This window comes from Trichechus manatus, unplaced genomic scaffold (genome assembly GCF_000243295.1).
Source record: "Trichechus manatus latirostris isolate Lorelei unplaced genomic scaffold, TriManLat1.0 scaffold00005, whole genome shotgun sequence".
Taxonomy (NCBI): Eukaryota; Metazoa; Chordata; class Mammalia; order Sirenia; family Trichechidae; genus Trichechus; species Trichechus manatus.
This window is the reverse complement of record NW_004443941.1, coordinates 16,469,385-16,488,681: the sequence shown is the minus strand read 5'-3', so window position 1 is coordinate 16,488,681 and position 19,297 is coordinate 16,469,385. Positions and strand designations below refer to the sequence as shown.

At 41.1% G+C, this 19,297-nt stretch overlaps 1 protein-coding gene across 2 annotated transcripts in view; it reads right to left on the bottom strand.

Moving 5' to 3' along the window:
• SRBD1 (S1 RNA binding domain 1) overlaps window positions 1–14,939 on the bottom strand; it is a 246,975-nt gene extending 232,036 nt beyond the window's left edge. The window contains exons 1-3 of one of the 2 annotated variants that reach the window (XM_023735454.1): window positions 14,907–14,939; window positions 7,971–8,044; window positions 4,530–4,710 (exon numbers count right to left, since the gene is read on the bottom strand). In XM_023735454.1, the coding sequence (XP_023591222.1) occupies window positions 4,530–4,710; window positions 7,971–8,044 (255 nt within the window). In that variant the 5' untranslated portion in view covers window positions 14,907–14,939. Of the gene's footprint in view, window positions 1–4,529; window positions 4,711–7,970; window positions 8,045–14,906 lie in introns of those variants that run through there. The other variant, XM_023735462.1, reaches the window with a different exon arrangement.
• Between the last annotated feature and the right edge of the window lie 4,358 nt (window positions 14,940–19,297).

The following is a 19,297-nucleotide window of genomic DNA, read 5'->3' as shown; positions in this document are numbered from 1 at the left end:
ACTGATGGGATTTATCAAGTTCTACCCTGGTTGAGATATTAGACTCTAGTTTTAAAAGAGATTACCAATGGGGGAAAATGAGTAAAGGTACATGGAATCTGTTTGTATTATTTCTTACAATTGCATGTGAATCTATAATTACCTCAAAATAAAAAATTTAATTTAAAAATAAAAGTAAAGGAAGGTGCCTAGGTGGCACAAACAGTTAAGCATTCAACTACTAGCCAAAAGGCCGGTGGTTCAGACCCACCCAGAGGCACTTTGGAAGACTGGCCTGGAGATATGCTTCTGAAAGTCACAGCCTTGAAAACCCTATACAGCAGTTCTATGCTGGACATACGGGGTCACTGTGAATCTGAATTGACAACGAAACTACAATAACAACCTTTAAAAGTAAACTGAGAGAATCCATATTAAAAAGGAAAGAGTATGTCTACACATGCCAGAAAACCAAGATTAAAACTTGTAATCAAGTCAACAATTTAGGGAGAGAAGAGTAACACCCCCACACTCATAAAACTCCACAGGCCATACCTGCCACCAATTTACAAAGGTCAGAAGACAGAAAGCACAGCATGACAGCAGGGCAGTGTCAAGCATTTTTCTTCAGGAGTCCTCACGGGTATCCAAGTCTCTACCCCACCACTGGCCCTCTCCCCAGGTGACAGCTCAGGTGGGAAGGAACGAGACCAGACACTCCTCTTGGCACTGGGGAAAGAGTGGTGAATAAGACGAGGACCCTGCCCCTAAGGAGTTTACAGTTAAGCAAGTGGGCCTGTTCCCACTTAGCTAAGTGATGTAGACGGCACAAACACAGACAAAAGAACAACTCCCAAACTAAGTTTCAGTCCAAATTCCATCTTCTCTCCTATCAACCATTTTTTCCCACTGGAAACTGCAATAAAGAGCACTCCTACCCTAATCCCCACTCACTACCACCACCACCGGAACTTGGAAATCATGTACATTAGATAGCCCTCTGAGTATTAAATTTTTAACTTAAACCGTAATGGTAAACAGCAGAGATATGAGACAAAATGACTCTCAGGCCTGTAAGAGTTGATGATAAACTGATCAAATGAGTTGACATGGCTGAAAAGGTATGTGTCAGTCACAAAGGGGGTTGGCTGTCAGCCACAGAGGAGCAGAAAAAGGAGCACTGCAAAAAGCAAATATGATCAGCACTCTTATAAGTAGTGTACAAGGGAAAGAAAAGCTTAGCAATCAGGTTTTGCGTATTTTGATCCCAGTGGTAAGACAGCCCTGCTGTGAGATGGACAAACTACCTTAGCTTCATGCAATTAAAACATTCAACTGTCACTGTGACAAGCACAGAGCCTTAGACCACAGCAGGCATTCACTAAACCCAAATGAGCTTATCGAACCCTCCTGTTCTGAGCCCATGCTCACCAAGCATGATTCTGATTATTATTTAATTCCCTACTTAGTTCAGCCTCCAAGGAGAGAAAGTGCTGCTCAAAAGATTTTCAAGTCCTTGTGAAGTTAATTATTAAACCAGTACTCTGGTTTTATACATTACTCTTGTGAGCTTGGCAGATGTAAAAACACCCATGAGAATTACCTGAAATGCTCACAAAATCACGTTCCTGGGTTAGAAACCCAGCTCCATCATGTACTCTCTGTGGACATGAGCAAGTCACTTAGCTTCTCTTGCCTCACCTTCCTCAGCTATAAAATCAGGATAACAGCACCTGTCTCAAGAAGTTGTCGTGAGGACTAAGATCATAAAAGTAAAGTGAAGAGCACCTTGTCTGGCTAATGGTGAGCACTCAAATATTTGCTAATACCACTATCATTATACCACTACCACACCTCAACCACCTCCTAAGAGAGGAAAAAGTAATAAATCAAGAAGAGAAGAAAAAGTAAAATGACTACAGGTAGGAGATTTAAAGATTGGGGGTAGGGGGAAGTCAACAATCATAAATTAGACACTTAAAAATATCTTCCCTGAGGTTTAGGGTCATGGTTTCAAGGGACATCCCAGTTAATTGGTCTAACAACATGTTTGGTGCCTCTGTTCTGCCTCCTAGTTTCAATGTATAGGAGCTGGGGTCTTAAAAGATTGCAGCTTGGTCTCTATTTGCCTAGAACAATAGAGGAAGAAGGAGAGTCAGCAATAGGAGGATATGGAATGCGTGGCTAATTGCCTCCATGAACAACTGTCTCCTTTGCCATGAGACCAGAATTGAATGGTGCCTGGCTACCATTACTGAACATTTAGATCAAAGATTATATAGAAGAACCCCGATCAAAAGGGGGAAAATTCACAACAGAATTTTAAATTCTCATGGATCCAGACTTCCTGGAGCCACGAAGGCTGGATGAATCCCTGAAACTACTGCCCTGAGATAATCTTTAAACTTTAAACCAAAAATATCCCAAGTCTTCCTAGAAACCAAACAACAGTTTAGCTTAACTAGTAAAAAATGTCTACCTTGAGCATTATGCTCTTTTAAGAATTATCTACATGGGATCGAACTGACAACAGCGACTCAAAAAATTAGATAGGAACCTCAGGGGGCAGTGAATTCATGTTAATGAAGGAGGAACAACTCAGAAAAGGAAGGTCAGAATGACCGTACAACTCGAACAATGTAATCAATATCACTAAAAGGTACATGTAGAAACTGTTGAATTGATGAATGTTTTGTTGTGTATATTCTCAAGTACAACAAAATAAATAAAATTACATAAAAAAGAATAAATCTAAAAAAAACATATGAGCAAGAAAAAAAATTAAATAAAGCTATCCTCTACTGATAAATATATATATCTCTTCCCTGGAGTTTTCAGGCAAGATTTATCTAAACTCCCACTACTCAAGTATTGTTCACAGACCCCTGGGGGACCCTGCTACCCTTTCAGGAGATCTACAAGGTCAAACTATATTTATAATAATGCTTAGACATTTGCACTGATGGTGCAAGAGCAATGGTGGGTGAAACTGGTGGCACCTTAGCACAAATCAAGGCAGCAGCACCAAGCTACACAGCAGTCATCGTTCTCTTCGCTGCCAGGCACTCACAAAAAAACAACAAAAACAACATCAGTTTCACTGAAGAATGCCCTTGATGAAGTAGTAGAAATTATGAATTGTATAGAACATCGACCCTTGAGAAGACATCATTTTAATATTCTGTGATGGAACAGAAAGTACACATAAATCACTTGTGCTGCACCCTCATTACCGAGGCTGTCTCCAGAAGAGCAATCATCTGAGTTGTGAGCTGCACTAGCTTCTCTTTCCATGCTGCTGCTGTGGGCCGCTGAGTGGATTCCGACTCACAGCAACCTGACAGAGTAGAGTTGCCCCATAGGGCTTCCTAGGCCGCAAACTTCACAGCAACAGGTCTTTCTCCCACAGAGTGGCTGGTGGGTTCCAACTGCCAACCTTTCAGTTAGCAGCCAAGCGCTTAGTCACTGTACTCCTTTCTTTTCCACAGAACACTATTTTTACTTGAAAAAAGACAGGCAGACAAACTACGGCTACTCAGACTTGAGTATCTGGCAGACACTTTCTCATAAATAAACTAAGTGAGCCTATCACTTCAAGGAAACAATCAACATTTGTTGCCAAAAATAAAATGCAGGCTTTTAAGTGAACATAAGAATTTCGGAAATTTTCTATCTGCCACTGTGAGCTTGACAGCTTCCCAACACTGTGATGAGATCAGTGGTTATATTAACATATGTGATTTTTTTTTATATTGTATGATGAAAGGTGCCAACATTTAGAATATCTGCATAAATCAGTAAACCAGTATTTTTCAAATGACCAATACATGATTTTACAAAATCATACATGGGTTAAAAGACCCATTCAAATTACAACACAGACCGATGGATTTCAATATAACAGAGTACAAAAAGTTCATTGATATGGTTCCAAATTCCACAATGGAACAAACCTTTGAGGAACTACCACTTGTTAAGTTTTGATGTAGTATTAAACAAGAATATCCACTGACTGCTCTGACGGGGATCACAATAGAGGGTCCCGGACAGAGCTGGAGTAAAATGCAGAACAAAATTCTAACTCACAAAAAAAGACCAGACTTACTGGCCTGAGAGAGACTAGAGAAACCTCAAGAGTATGGCCCCTGGACACCCTTCTAACTCAGTACTGAGGTCACTCCTGAGGTTCACCCTTCAGCCAAAGATTAGACAGGCACATACAACAAAATATAAAACAAACAATAATACACATAGATCAACCATGTGCACAAGACTAAATGGGCACACCAGCCCAGGGGCAAGGACAAGAAGGCAGGAGGGGACAGGAAAGCTGGACCGATGGAAACAGGGAACCCAAGGTCGAGAAGGGGAAAGCGTTGACACGTTGCAGGGCTGGCAACCAATGTCCCAAAACAATATGAGTATTAACTGTTTAATGAGAAACTAATTTGCTCTGTAAACCTTCATCTGAAGCACAATAAAAAGGAAAAAGTAACATCACCAACTAAGAAAACACTACAGTGTTCCCTGTATCCAGCTAGGGCACCTACCAGCTCCTCCTTAACAACCATGCCTTCTAAGCCATCACTGATCTTCGGGGTGTGCTTCTTTACTCGTGGCATCCTCTTTGGCTTAGATTCCTTGGGAACACGCTGCTTGCGGCTTCTGGGGACTTTCTTTTGGGGCTCCCAGGCACTATCTTCCTTGTCATCTTCTTCAGATGAAGATGATCTAAAAGTAAATTGACAGAGAGTTTCCAAGGAAAATGAGGCCAAATGTCAAACGGAAAAAAGAAACACATGCCATGCTTCTTGAAAAAATACTAATAAGGTAGGAGCTGTTTCAGTGTAAAGTGGAGTTATGGGCACACAGGCAATTAGCACGTACTGCTAAGAGCTGAAACAACAGAGTCGATCAGGGAATGATGTACAAACACCCCAGGTAAGCTGTCAATCACAGATCTCTCCATTCTCCAGTCAGCTGACAGACAGACTACACACATATACTCAAGACTTAGGAAGTTATTATTGACAAGTAACTTACTTAGTCATGTCATACTATAGTCAACATGAGTTCCTCAATTTTAACAGTGAAAAACACTTAATTTCCTAAGTGCAAATCAAATTCATTTAAATTGTATTAAGTTATTCAAACCAATGTAAGGAGTGGGAAATGGCTTTAGGAAACACTCTAAGTTATATAAAACACTCTAAGTTACAACACCCCAAACCCTTCCAACTGCTTTAATTAGCCCCTTTTCTCTTTCTAGAGAATGGATTTGCCTCCTGATTTGACAGGATCAGGTGCAGCTACGCACTTTTCTACCAACTCAAGAATCAAACGCAGAGCAAGAGCTGTGTGAACGCTGGTTAAGGAACATCTGCTCCTGGCAACCCAGTTACTCCTGCTTCTACCCCTTCTGTCAGAGATCAATAGTAGTGGGAAGGACAACCACTGCCTTCACCAACACTAGTGAATAGGGCTGTCTGGCTTCTTTAATGGCTTAAATTCTGCCTGGAGGCAAAAACCTGACTGAATGACTTCTTAGCTAAATTATGCTCTGTTGTCGCATGCCCTCTAGTTGATTACGACTCACAGTGACCCTATATGACAGAGTAGAATAATTGCCCCATAGGGCTTCCTAGGCAGTAATCTTAAAAGGAGCAGATCGCCAGGTCTTTTCTCCCGTGGAGCGGCTTGGTGGGTTCAAACAGCCGACCTTTCAGTTAGCAGCCTAATGCTTAACCACTGCACCATCAGGGCTCCTTAAATTATGTTTAAGAGAGCATAATTATGATAGTTCAAGTCACTGATATCCTCAAAGTGAGCTCTCTTCAGAGGTGAATGTTACTAACTAAAGAGCAAGCAGACCACAAATAGAAAATAATTAAAATAATACAACATGACAGCAGTGGAACTGAAAGGAACAGTGGGCTAGGAATTAGAAAACCACAGTTCCACTACTTATACTATTACTAAACTGAGCAGGTTGATTTCTTTCCCTCAGTCTCATCATCTGTCAAACAGGAGTACTGACTAACCCTATTTTGCACAGAAATATTACCAAGTGACAAGACAGGCACAAGAGTCCTTTTGGTTATTATGAAGGAAAACATCACACACGTACAGGTATGACTTCATCACACGTGAAGCAGTTCTGAGGCAGCCAGTCAACTCTCATTCCTAGTTGTTTTTGACCTCTCAGCAGCAGCTGGCTCTCACTCCTCAAAGAACATCTTCCACACCTTTCAGGACCATCACTCCACGGTTTCCTCCTACAGAACTTTCCTCCTACAGAACTACAGTTTCTCAGTCTCCTTTGCTAAATGTTGGAATCCTCCAAGGCTTAGTCCTCAGCTCTTCTCTCTTCCTGCTCTGTGCTCTTACTAGATGACTTTATCTCATTCCACGGATGAACACAGGAATCTCAATTTTATATCTCCAACATGACCTGAGCTCAAGACATGTATATATCCAATTTCGCTTAAATGTCTAGCAGGCACCTCAAACTTAGTAAGTCCAAACTTAGTAAGTCCAAACAAAATAGAATTCGGGTTCACCACCCTCACATCTGCTCCTCTTCCAGTATTCCCAAAATTTGTCTTTCCTTCATACTCCAAATCCAATCCATCAGCATGTCCTGCCCACTATAGCTTCAAAATGTATCCCAAATTAGACAGCTTCTCACCATCTCACCTCTAGGACCCTTGGCTTCCACAGTAACCTTAACTGATTCTTCTTCCATTCCTGCATCCATATAGTCTGTTCTCCATCAAGAATGATCTTTTACAAATGTAAATTAGATCACGTCACACCCTGAAACTCTCCAGTGGCTTCCCAACCCACTCTAAATAAGATCCTAACACTCTGTCACAGCATATTAGATCCTAAAACAAAACAAAAAACAAATCCACTGCTATCGAGTCAATTCTGACTCATAGCAACCTGTAAGACAGAGGAGAACTGCCCACAGGGTTTCCAAGGCTATAAATCTTTACAGAAGCAGACTGCTACATCTTTCTCCTGTGGAGCAGCTGGTGGGTTGAAACCACTGACCTTTCTGTGGGCAGCCAAGCACTTTTAACCACTGTGCCACCAGGGCTCCTTACATTAGATTCTACCGATTCTAATCTCATTTCCTACCACTCCCTGCCTTGGTGATTCTGGTTTTCTTGTTGTTCCCTGAAAACACCAAGCTCAACTCCTGCCTCAAGGTCTTTGCACTTGCTGTTCCCTCTACTTGGAACACTCATCCCCCAGATCTTTGCAAGTTAACACTCACAAATCTCATTTAGATCTCTGTACAATTATCACTTCCTCCAAAAGAACTTTCCCGAATACTCTATCCAGAATGTGTCCCCACAACCACCACTTTCTGTTCCCTTGCCCTGCTTTATTTTTCTTTACAGCACAGTAATGCTATTACTGCCTAACGTTAACCAGTCATTTATCTTAAATTTCCTCAGAGCACCTTTACTATGACTGTTCTAAAGTAGAGGTTCTCCACAGGGGGCAATTTTGACCCCTAGAGGACATCTGGCAATGTCTGGACATATTTTTGATTGTCACAGCTGATGGGGGTTGCTACTGGCATCTAGAGGACAGGAATGGACAGTTCCCCATAACAGTTATCCAGCTCAAAACTTCAACAGTGCCGAAGTTAAGAAACTATCCTCCAAAGCAACACCCCCGTCTCCCTGCTCTTATGGAACTTACATCCTAGGGTCAATATTGTATGTTTAGTTATTGGCTTATTACATGTTTAACCATTTTCTCTCTCTACCACTGAAATGGAAGCTAAACTCTTTCAACACTATTGCAAACACCTAGACAGAGCCTGGAACACAGCATGAGTTAAATAAATATTTGTGGCGTGAATGAATGAAAAAGACAGCCCATTCAACATAAATGACTTAAGAATGAGTGACAGAATGCATTACTCCTTAAAATATACATCATTCCCCCACCCCATATTAAAAAAATATGCTTACAACTCCGAGAGGAAAGAACATTCATCTTTGGATGCAGCAGTCTTTAATTTTGCTCTTCTTGGCAATGATGACATCTGGAAGAAATAAAACTTGGAATCAGCATGACTTGAATAGTCTGCTCACTTTACTTGGCTATAAAACGATACACCATTCACAACTTACATTCCAATAACTCTGTAGCTAGAAAACATCATAGGGAGAAAAAATCATGAAGATCATTCACAATCCCAACACTGGTTTCCCCTCCTATGTGGCTGTCAGTTACAGGAGCAGCTAACAGCCTTCCAATGGTTTCAAAAGCCTTATGAGTGTCGGTCATTTCTGAAAAATGTAAGTTCCTATAGAGTAACAACTCTTAGTATTTTTAGAATTACATGCTTGAGTATTCTACAAGTGTTATTTGATGGTGATACTACCCAGCAGCAAGCAACTATATAATACTGAATGACTGGGTAAGCAGGTAAGTTACTCCTAAAACAAGACAAACCATTTCCTTATAATAAATGTTCACAATATGTAAAGAAAACTATTAATCATTCATGCCACTAGAAAATATTTACTAAATTCAAAGGCAAATAAGCAGAGACATCACATAATACAGAAAGTAAATAAACTTACTTTAAGATTTATTAACTAAAGAATATGGGCCAAACCATAAAAACAGCTTGGAGCCCTTTAAACAAGTTCCTAAACCAGTCATATGTTATAACGCTTCTAGTTCTAACCTCCACTTGGAGGAGGCAATGCTTCATAGAAATACCAAACGGGTTATCACAAAAGAGAACATGTTCTCCCAGAAGCTATAGGTCAGCTCAATCCAGTGAGCTCAGAACTACTGGGGAGAACAGTGCCCTGAGTGAACTAGGAGAGCAAAAGGAAAACAGTCTCCAGGGAGTAGACAGGGTAAAATCTTCGGTCTTTTCCTTCACCCTTGTTTGGGGCTTTGGTTTATGCAGGTCATCCTTCCTCAAATGAGTGCTTCTAGATAATGATCATAAAGAAACAGGTAACTTGTGATTTCTGAGTTATGTGTATTTTGCCACAATAATAATAAAAGTCCCAAGAACACAGAGGAAGTTAGTATATTATAGGGGTGGCATTTCAAACCAGGGCAGAAATGGATTATTCAATAAATGGCATTGAGATAACCAGCAACTCCTCTGCAGGAAAACAAGTATTTAATCTCTACCCCCACAGCATGAACATTTAATACACATTGACTAATGATTTAAAATGTACAAAATAAAACCAAAAAGTACTACAAAAAAAAATAAAGATTATGTTTTTAATCTTGAGCAGGTTGCAGGAATGGAGGTTTTCCTAGGCGTAGCTTAAATCTTCCAAAGCCAAAAAGATTAACAGATTTCACTACATAAAACTTAAAATCCCAAATCAGCAGTGAGGGAAACTGAGAACCAAATCAATTTACTATACGATATCCTCAAAACATCACAGGAGGCAGTACCTGATATTTTTGGAAATAACAAAACTAGGTGTAAGCTGAGACAAAGGAATACCTCTAGGCCCCTTACTCTACTTCACATCATTAGATACTGTCTCAGGAAAAAGTCTGGAGGCTTATTCTCTGGAAAAGGTAAAACAGTCTCTGGACTGGAAAAGTCTCTAGACCAGGTACAGCTGTGGGCATGGGAACCATACAGACTGAATGCTAAATACAGGGACTACCAATCCTCTTCTCTAACTAAGCCCCCCAAAAGCTGGCAGTCAGATCCTTACCCTCTAGGGAGGAGAATGAGAAGGCTCTTCTCTGGAGAACTGACCAACAGTAAAAACTTGAACGTGCTAAGCTCCCCACCCAGATCACCTTAAGACCACTTGCACCTGGCCATTCTACAGCATACCTGCTCCTCCCTTACCGACTATCTCACTATCTGATGTTTCACATTTACGACAACAGTAAAAATCTACTATCCAATTATTCTGTGCATTAAAGACGTCTGGCAGTACCGAACACCGAGGAACAAGACAACAGCACTGCTAGCTGTGATGGTTAAGGTTATGTGTCAACGTGGCTGGGCCATAATTCTCGGTGGTTTAGCAGTTATGTAACAATGTAATTTGGCAGTTACATAATGAGGTAGTCATCTTCTACTTCCGCATAAAGTCGATTTTCCCATAACACCGTTTTTTGGAATCTAATCAAGTCAGTAAGTGAGGAGTGTGTATATATCTGAATTCAGAACATTCCTACAGACCACCACACACCAGTTCTAACTCTACCCTTCAGCCTTAACAGAAATATTTCTTTAAAAAGATAGACAAGCCCTGGACAAGCTTATAATGTTTTGATTAACCATTAAAGGAAACTTCCCTAAAACAAATATTTCCAACAGTCCCTTTATTAGGCACCCTGCAGGCAATGTACTGTGGAAAGATGTGTTAAAATGTAAGCATTTCTTTTATCAAGTGGAAAAAATATGAGCATCAAAGGGGAGGTGGGAAAAGAAAATCTGCACGCACACACAGGCCCACTTTCAGGCACACCAGTTTTAGAAAAGAGTATCTACAAAAGCTGAGGACCTAAAAACTATTTCCTAAAATCTATCTATACGTGATATACTCTCACGGGTATGCACAATCCAGTTTAAAGACAAATGTTCAAATGTTTTTTGTTTTTTTTCTCCATCTCCACTCCTTCCGTGTTCCCTTACTTTACGGAATTTGTTAGGATAATCTCATCCATTTCCATGGTTTTAATTACCTATATCAACTATTTATTGACAATCTTAATACCTCGATCCCAAACCTTGCCTGAGATTCAAATTTACATAACAAACTGCCTGCTTGTGAAACTACCTAGATGTCCCATGGCTATCTAAGGTTAACACAACTACAGTGAAACTCCTGATAACCATTCCTTGTCCTAAAACCCATTCCTCTGCCAGTTTTTTCCATCTCCATAAAAGGCATCACCATCCGCCTATTTGCTAAGCCAGAACCTTGGAAACTGTTTTAACAGCTTCACTGAGGTATAACTGACATACAATAAATTGTACATGTTTAAAGTGTACAAATTTGCTAAGTTTGACATATGCATAAACATCACTACAATCAACATACAGAACATATCCATTATCTTCCAAAATTTCATTTATTAAGCCAAAATCTTGCAAATATTTCTTTTTTTCTCTTTCATTTTCCACATTCAAACTATTAGTAAGTCACATAAATTCTTCTTCCTAACTATACATGAAATCTCTTCACGTATCTATGATCTCCACTGGGTCTTTAGTCCAAGCTCCCAACATCTCTTACCTGAACTACTGTAATAGCCTCTTAACTGGCCACCTTGCTTCCACTCTTGCCACTACAATCCACTCTCCATATATCAACCCAAGAGATAATTTAGAAAGTGTTTAACCCATTCAATGACTTCCCCCTCTATCTTCCACTTAGAATAAATCATATTTCTTTAACATGGCCTTCCTAAAGTGCCCTGCAGGACTGGCCCTCTGTAACCACTTTTACCACTTGCCGTAGCTTCTGAAATAAGCCTGATTCTTCCCACCTGAGGTTTACTCTGCCTGGAACATTACTTTCTCATCCCTAAGATTTCAACATTTTAAGCATAAAATGGGTTTGTCAGTTATACTATTTGTTATGGATTGAATTGTGTCCCCCCCCAAAAAATGTGTATCTACTTAGCTGAACTATGATTCTCAGTATTGTGTGACTGTCTACCATTTTGTCATCTGATGTGATTTTCCTATGTGTTGTAAATCCTGCCTCTATGATGTTAATGAGGCAGGATTAGAGGCATTTATGTTAATGAGGGAGGACTCATCTGTAAGATTAGGTTGTCTTAAGCCAATCTCTTTTTGAGATATAAAGAGACAAGGGAGCAGAGAGATATGGGGACCTCATACCACCAAGAAACAAGAGCCAGGAGAACAGCGCATCCCTGCGCTGCGAAGCTCCTTGACTGGGATTGATGACAAGGACCTTCCTCCAGAGCCAACAGAGAGAGAAAGTTTTCCCCTGGAGCTGGCACCCTGAATTCGGACTTCTAGCCTCCTAGACTGTGAGAGAATAAATTTTTGTTTGTTAAAGCCATCTGCTTGTGGTATTTCTTTTACAGCGGCACTAGACAATCAATACACTATTATATTAGGACACTACTTACTTCCTTTATACAGTAGAATGCATCATCATCGTAATTATTCTTTTGTTGACTTTACTCCCCTTCAGGGCCATAACATCATAAATGCAGGGGCCACATCTGCATTATTCACTTCTGTATCACTTAAAAACACAACTCATAGCGACCCTATAGGACAGAGTAGAACTGCCCCATAGAGTTTCCAAGGCTGTAATCTTTATGGAAGTAGATTGCCACATCTTTCTCCCTGCGGAGCTGCTGGTGAGTTTGAACAGCCAACCTTTTGGTTAGCAGCCAAGCACTTAACCACTGCACCACCAGGGCTCCTTGGCACTTAACAACTGCTCTATACATGTGTATTAAATGAACATAATTCTGAACATAATAATACAAACTGTAAAAGAGAGAAATTGATAGCAGATATCTTGCTTTGATTTTGAGGTTTTCCTATTCACAAAACCAAATATTCACTTTAAAGAAATTCCTGACCAAAATTAATCCTGCCAGCACTTTTTTTTCCTCTCACCTAAAGTTGCAAATCATTTCTTTCCTGTCTGAAGCCAGGCTTGCTGAATTTGAATTTCAAAGATATGGCTGAGTATAAAGGCAGAGACCATCTTGTGACCTAACATCAGCTTGATCTCTATAAAAGAGGGAGGACAGGGTTCAATTAATCACGTTAAGACTAGCCAATTGTTGATCTGTATTTCTCCCTCCGCTTCTCTTTATAAGCCTCATTTTCCTGAGAAACCATTTTAATTCTCCTGGAATCCAGATTTCTGGGTCCACGGAGTTTGGGTAACCCACCCAGGCCATCTGCCCTTAGGTGTCCTTTTGAACCTCGAGCCTTTAAGGAACTAGTTTTCCTGGCGTCACCTTCATGTCAAGTAATACCCTAGGAAGCAGCTTAGCAGAGACCATTTTGCCTTAGACACTGGGCTCTTTTGGAGAATTATCTACATGTAGTCAGTTTCAAGAAGCAAGAACTCCAGCGTCTGACTGGAAGCTGTGTTTTAGGATATATGTCACGTCCTTAATGACTCTATGTTTACAACTGACTGACCCTGAAACCCTGCACATGCTCTGACTCTATCTCCTGGGAAACCAAAAAGAGAGGCATTTACAATAACCTTCAGGAGACTGGAGCCCTGGTGGCACAGTGGTTAAGAACTCAGCTGCTAACCAAAAGGTCGGCAGTTTGAATCTACCAGCTGCTCCTTGGAAATCTTATGGGACAGTTCTACTCTGCCCTATAGGGTCACTATGAGTTGGAATCTACTCGAAAGCAACAGGTTTCAGGAGACTACCCTGCCTATATAACCTGTTTTCACTATTCTTTCTTCGCAGCACCTTCTGATACTTTCATATCTACTCACAATAAATATATTGTTATGCTAATTTTTGGTGTCTCTCTAAGCACTTAGGTTTTTAATAGTACCTAGCTTCTTTGAGCCATTTGCCTTTTTTTTGGAATCAAAATGGTCTCCCTAAACGTCTATAGGAGCCCTGGTGGCACAGTGGTTAAGAGCTATGGCTGCTAACCAAAAGGCTGGCAGTTCAAATCCACCAGCCCCTCCTTGGAAACTCTACAGGGCAGTTCAACTCTGTCCTATAGGGTTGCTATGAGTTGGAATCGACTTGATGGCAATGGGTTTACATGCATATAGAATAAATGCTCAGAATAAACCTTATATTCAAATTTTGCTGAGTTTTGATTATTTTTTAACACCCTCCTCCCAGGCTTATCTCTGTGGGCACAGGGGCATGTTTCAAATCAGTAAGTCTAGGTTGCTATGTTTCTACGACAGGGGCACTAAACTAGAGCAAATGAAAATCGGAGCGAGGTGGGGGGCAGGGAAGCCTGCACACACACAAAAATAAATTAAAACAGAAATCAACAATTTTTTAAAAAATCCGAGGAGAGCAGAGAGGGTCCAACTTCTTAAGAAGCATCTAAAGAATTTTCCCTGAGGCAACAACAAAAGTGCTTGGAATGTTGGCACAGACCCCTAATCAAGTCATAAAAACATAAAGTACTAGAGATGGGAGGAGTCTTAGAGATCAGATAGCCCTGCAATATTTTGATGAATGAGAAGCCGGAGATCTGGTGCGGTCTTACTCAAGGGAATAGAGATGTGGGAGAGGAAGGACTAGAACCCAGAGCTCCGAAGACCAAGACTAGCCTTGTTTCCCATTCCATAAACATTAATGACTTGCTGTCGTATTGGGAGGTTTGAGAAAAGTTGCCCAGAGTTCCCTGTCATCTTTTTCCTCAACAGTTATTCAGCAGCTCCTACATGCTGGGAGACCTGGTAGCGAAAAAGATGTGGCAGTCCGCTTCCGAAAATATTACAGTCTGGGAAACCCTATGGGGCAGTTCTACTCTGTCCAATCGGGTCACTATGAGTCGGATCGACTTCACAGCAATGGGTTTGGTTTTTGGTATATGCACTTCTGAAGATGCAGCTGATTAAGACTTGGCCATATGACAGTGAAAGGATGCCTCTTCCTCCCTCTCCAGTAACTGGAGGAATAAAAACATCCTAGGTTTGCCTGCGTTTTTCCCATGTCTGTCCCTATGCACTAAGAGCTGCTGCAATTTAACTGAGAACACGCGCCAGATGACACGCGCCAGCTAAGAGTCGTCCGGGTGTTGGTTGTGAGATACAGACCAATGCAGTATAATGTAATGAAACTTCTCACTTTAAAGGGGGATGTTTCTTCCCAAATGAGCGCTGGGAACTTTTTTAATGGCCCCCAAAAAAATCAGAGCACGGGCGTAGGGCTCGCGCAAGCCCGCCAGCAGCACAGCTCACCTTTCCGCCTGAATCTCTGAAGCACCGGAGTCCGTGTGTGACGGCACCTTCCGGTTCCCGCCGGAAGTTTTTCGAATGCCGAAAGTCCCGCCTCTCTGCTTCCTGAAAACACCCCGCAAAGACGCTGCGCGCCCGGAGTGGGTGGAGCTATGTTGGACGGAAGCAGAGCTAGAGCAAGATTCCTGTGGGAGCGCGGGAGCTGTTTCCTGCGCGGAGTCTGGGGACGGTGTCCCATTTCCCCAGAGCTGGGTGGAGGTGGGGCTGGCAGTGAATACGGCCTCGCTTCCCGGTTTTTACTTCTTTTACCCGTTTTACTCTCACGTGTTATCTATTCGGAATCGACTCGACGGCAACGGGTTTGGTTTGGTTTTGTCATCTATTATTTTTAAAACTCAAAGGTGTTTCTTTTCTTTACATTATTTGTAAGTTGCAGTGGAACAGTTTTAAAAAATTTAAGCTTTATTATTTCTAGAAAAAAATAACTAAGCCCTTGCCCCTTGCAGTGGATTCGAATTCATGGACCTCATGTGTTTCAGAGTGGAACTGTGCTCCATTGTGTTTTCAATGGCTAATCTTTCCAAAGTAGATCACCAGCCTTTTCAGGCCCCTCTGGGTGAATTTGAACCACCAGCCTTTTGGTTAGTAGCCAAATGCTTAACCGTTTGCACCACCCAGGAACTCCAGTTATTTCTAAAGTCAGTTTAAAATGTCGTTAGTTAACCTCCATGGGTGTTTGTGGCATATTTTTAGCGTAATGCATTGTTTCCTAAACCCTAAAATCAGGGTTTTCTTCCAGGCTTGTGGAAATACGCAAATCCTGGCTCCTCTGAAAAGTCCTCACTCAGCCCATCGGCGCTCTAGCTTAATGGAACAGTTTAGCCCTAGAATCTTCACTATCTTTAACTTTGGTCTCTCAGGCAGTTTAGTACACAGCCAAGTACACATACTTGAAAACCAGGTTCTATCAGGAACTGCCTAGTAAACTTAGGCAAATCACTATATATCTTTGGACTAGTCTTCACTGCCTCTCTGTCTCCTTTACCACCTACCTGGCAAGTTACACCTACCTGGTAAGTTACAGGGCACATTAAATAATCAACCAATGCTGTTGAGTCGATTCTGACTCATAGCGATGCTATAGGACAGAGTAGAACTGCCCCATAGCGTTTCCAAGGAGTGGCTGATGGATTTGAACTGCTGACTTTTTGGTTAGCAGCCGTAGCTCTTAACCACTGCTCCACCTAGCACATAGGAGTATAAATTTATCTGAGGCACACACAGGTCCTAGTTACCTGTTCTTCTTGAGCAAGAATGGAAAAACCTTGCCCCATTTCATTTTCAGATTCTTGGTAAGTGCTGTGACTTGAGTCCTGATAACCTGGTGTCCTGGGTGAGCTCTCCTCCACATCCATCATATCCATTTCCCTTCCCACAAAACCCAAAAGTACCTCTTCCTTTCGAATGGGATTACACCTGAGTATCTTAACCCCGCTTCCATCCCCTGAAGACCTGCTTTTTTTTTTTTTTTCCATTAACCCAACTTAAAAGCTGTAAAGACCTTCCCAGCAATTCTTTCCATTGACCTTGAATACATTTTCTCATAAGCTTTCAGTAGAAATGAAAAATGACTTGGTTTTTGGTGGTGTTTTTACCAAGCACACTAAACTAAGCTCACCAAAACAGCCAAAGAAACTAGATTGTAAAATTAGGGCATATTAAAGAAATAAAATTGTTGTTAATCTAGATTAGAATGTAGATGAAACCCCATGGATTTATTTTAAAAGATTCTAAAGAGCATCTTTCCACTGCTAATGACTTACTTCCAGGAACTCTCAGTACTAAGGAGCCTACCAACATATTGAAATGACCCATGAGTGGGCGTTGCTACAGATCCACTCAAAGAGAACACAGATTTTACTGGATAATTTTTGTGATGGGGAGGAACAAAGGACTCTTCTTAAACTTAATGAGTCTAAGCTTCCATATCTAAGATCTTTGGCCACTAAGGATTTAGGGATTTTTTTTTTTTTTCCTTCTTAAACTGCACTGTCTTAGGTTGCCTTTTGCCTTGGTTCCAGAAGATCTAGAATTAACTACTGCAATCACAATCTGTTCCACAATTTTTAGTCCTGAACGAATACTAAAGAACACATTCTAGTCCAGAATTACGGGAAGAGAAACCAGGTCATAATAATCAACGTCAATAACTTACTAGTTACTATTCACCTACTTTTGAAGTCTCATTATGCTAGACAGGTGTAAAGTAAGGGGTTGTAAGGGTCAAGGTAAACCAATATTCTACAAAGTCTTTTGACATAATTCCTGTCCTGGAAGAATTTACAAACAAGCCTGGAAACTAGATAAGCCATAAGAGACAGAGACTCCTGCAGGAAAAGTCTAGATTCAAAGATTAGGTTGTACATAGCAGCACTACACAGTGAGGAGAGTAGGGTTTGGCCACCATAGTGTTAGCCCTTGACTCCTTTCCCCCCCAAACAAGATATTTGCCTTTCAGCTGATGAAGAGAAAAAGATCATTAAGCTAAAGAGGGTAAGACAGTAAGACTTTATGTATTAGACACCTGGGAAAAATAAAACCTGGGGCAGGGTCCTCTAAAAGTATGTAGGTGGTGGCCTACTCCAGAAACAAGACTGTCTAAACATTTCCTTTGGAATTTTGCAATAGAGCCACTCCCACTACAAGCTGTCAAGAGACATTTTCAACCACTCAAGTATAAACCAGTTTCCACCATAAAAACTGCCTTCTTGCTCTAGGATCTTGCTCAATCTGTTGTTTACCTTTGGAACTTCAATGCTAAATTCCAGGAAACTCGAGGATTTAGACTCACACCCTGGAATAATCTGGATGCCCATCTGAGACTATGCAGTAGGCCTTGGGGATAATGACATGTTTTGGATTTGTGTGGAGGTTATTTGTTTTATTGCTCCAAAGCATACAGCTCTTCATATGATATTCATTTGTATGTTATCATTTGTACATGTTATGTTATTGCTTATGTTTTCAAGTTCTTTCCCTATGGTTTCTATCTCCCCAAGGAGACTGTAATGGTAATAGTTTATAATCATTGATCATCTACCATGTCCAGGCACTGAGTTAATCCTTTTATGGGCATTTGTGGATTGAACTCACGTATCAGTCCAATGACATATTGCTGTTATTCCTTTTTCATAGACAAGGAAACCAAGGCACGAAGAAATTAGGTAACTTGTCCCAGGCCACATCGGCTAATAAATTGCAGGTGTGAGATTCAAACCCTTTGATCTGCTTTATTCCAAAGCTAGTGCTCTTAAAGACATCCATATACCACCAACTTAAAGCCAAGCTATTTCTTTCTCCACTATGGTAGCCAGTGGAAGATTCTGAATCCTTGGAATGCTTTCTGAACATACTAAATAAAGTACTGTCTAACCAAACTCTAGAAAAGAACACGTTTGGGAAAGGAGAGCATCAGCAAAAACAAAGGGAGCTCTCAATTAGATGGATTGACGCAATAACCACAACAATGGGCTCAAATATATCAGATTATGACGACGGCACAGGACCAGGCAGTGTTTTCATTCTGTTGCACGTAAGGTTCCCATGAGTTGGAGCAGACTCGACAGCGACAACCACCACCTAAAACATAACATGGCCATTTGCCCTATCGGCTTCAAACTAGTTGGAATTCTATGGTAACAATTCTTAATATAGATGCAACTGTTTAACCCATTAAATTGTAAGATACTTAGCTCTGGGAACTAAGTCTTAGTTATCTTTGATCTCCTTCTTCCGAACTGTTCCCTCCTCCCACAGAGGCTTAATGCCTGACCCATAAAAAAACCAAACCCATTACCATCAAGTCGATTCTGACTCCTGTTGTTGTTGTTAGGTGCCATCAAGTCGGTTCCAACTCACAGCAACCCTGTGTACACCAGAATGAAACACTGCCCAGTCCTGTGCCATCCTCACGGTCATTGTTATGCTTGAGCCCATTGTTGCAGCCACTGTCAGTCCATCTAGCTGAGGATCTTCCTATTTTTTGCTGACCCTCTACTAAGCATGATGTCCTTCTCCAGGGATTGGTTCCCCCTGACAACATGTCTAAAGTATGTGAGATGAAGTTTTGTTGTTCTTGCTTCTAATGAGCGTTCTGCTGTACTTCTTCCAAGACAGATTTGTTCATTCTTCTGGCAGCCCATGGTATACTCAGTATTCTTTGCCAGCACCATAATTCAGAGGTGTCAATTCTTCTTTGGTCTTCTTTATTCGCTGTCCAGCTTTCACATCTATAGGGGTTGATTGAAAACACCATGGCTTGGATCAGGCCCACCTTAGTCCTTAAAGTGGCATCTTTTGCTTTTTAACGCTTTAAAGAGGTCTTTTGCAGCAGA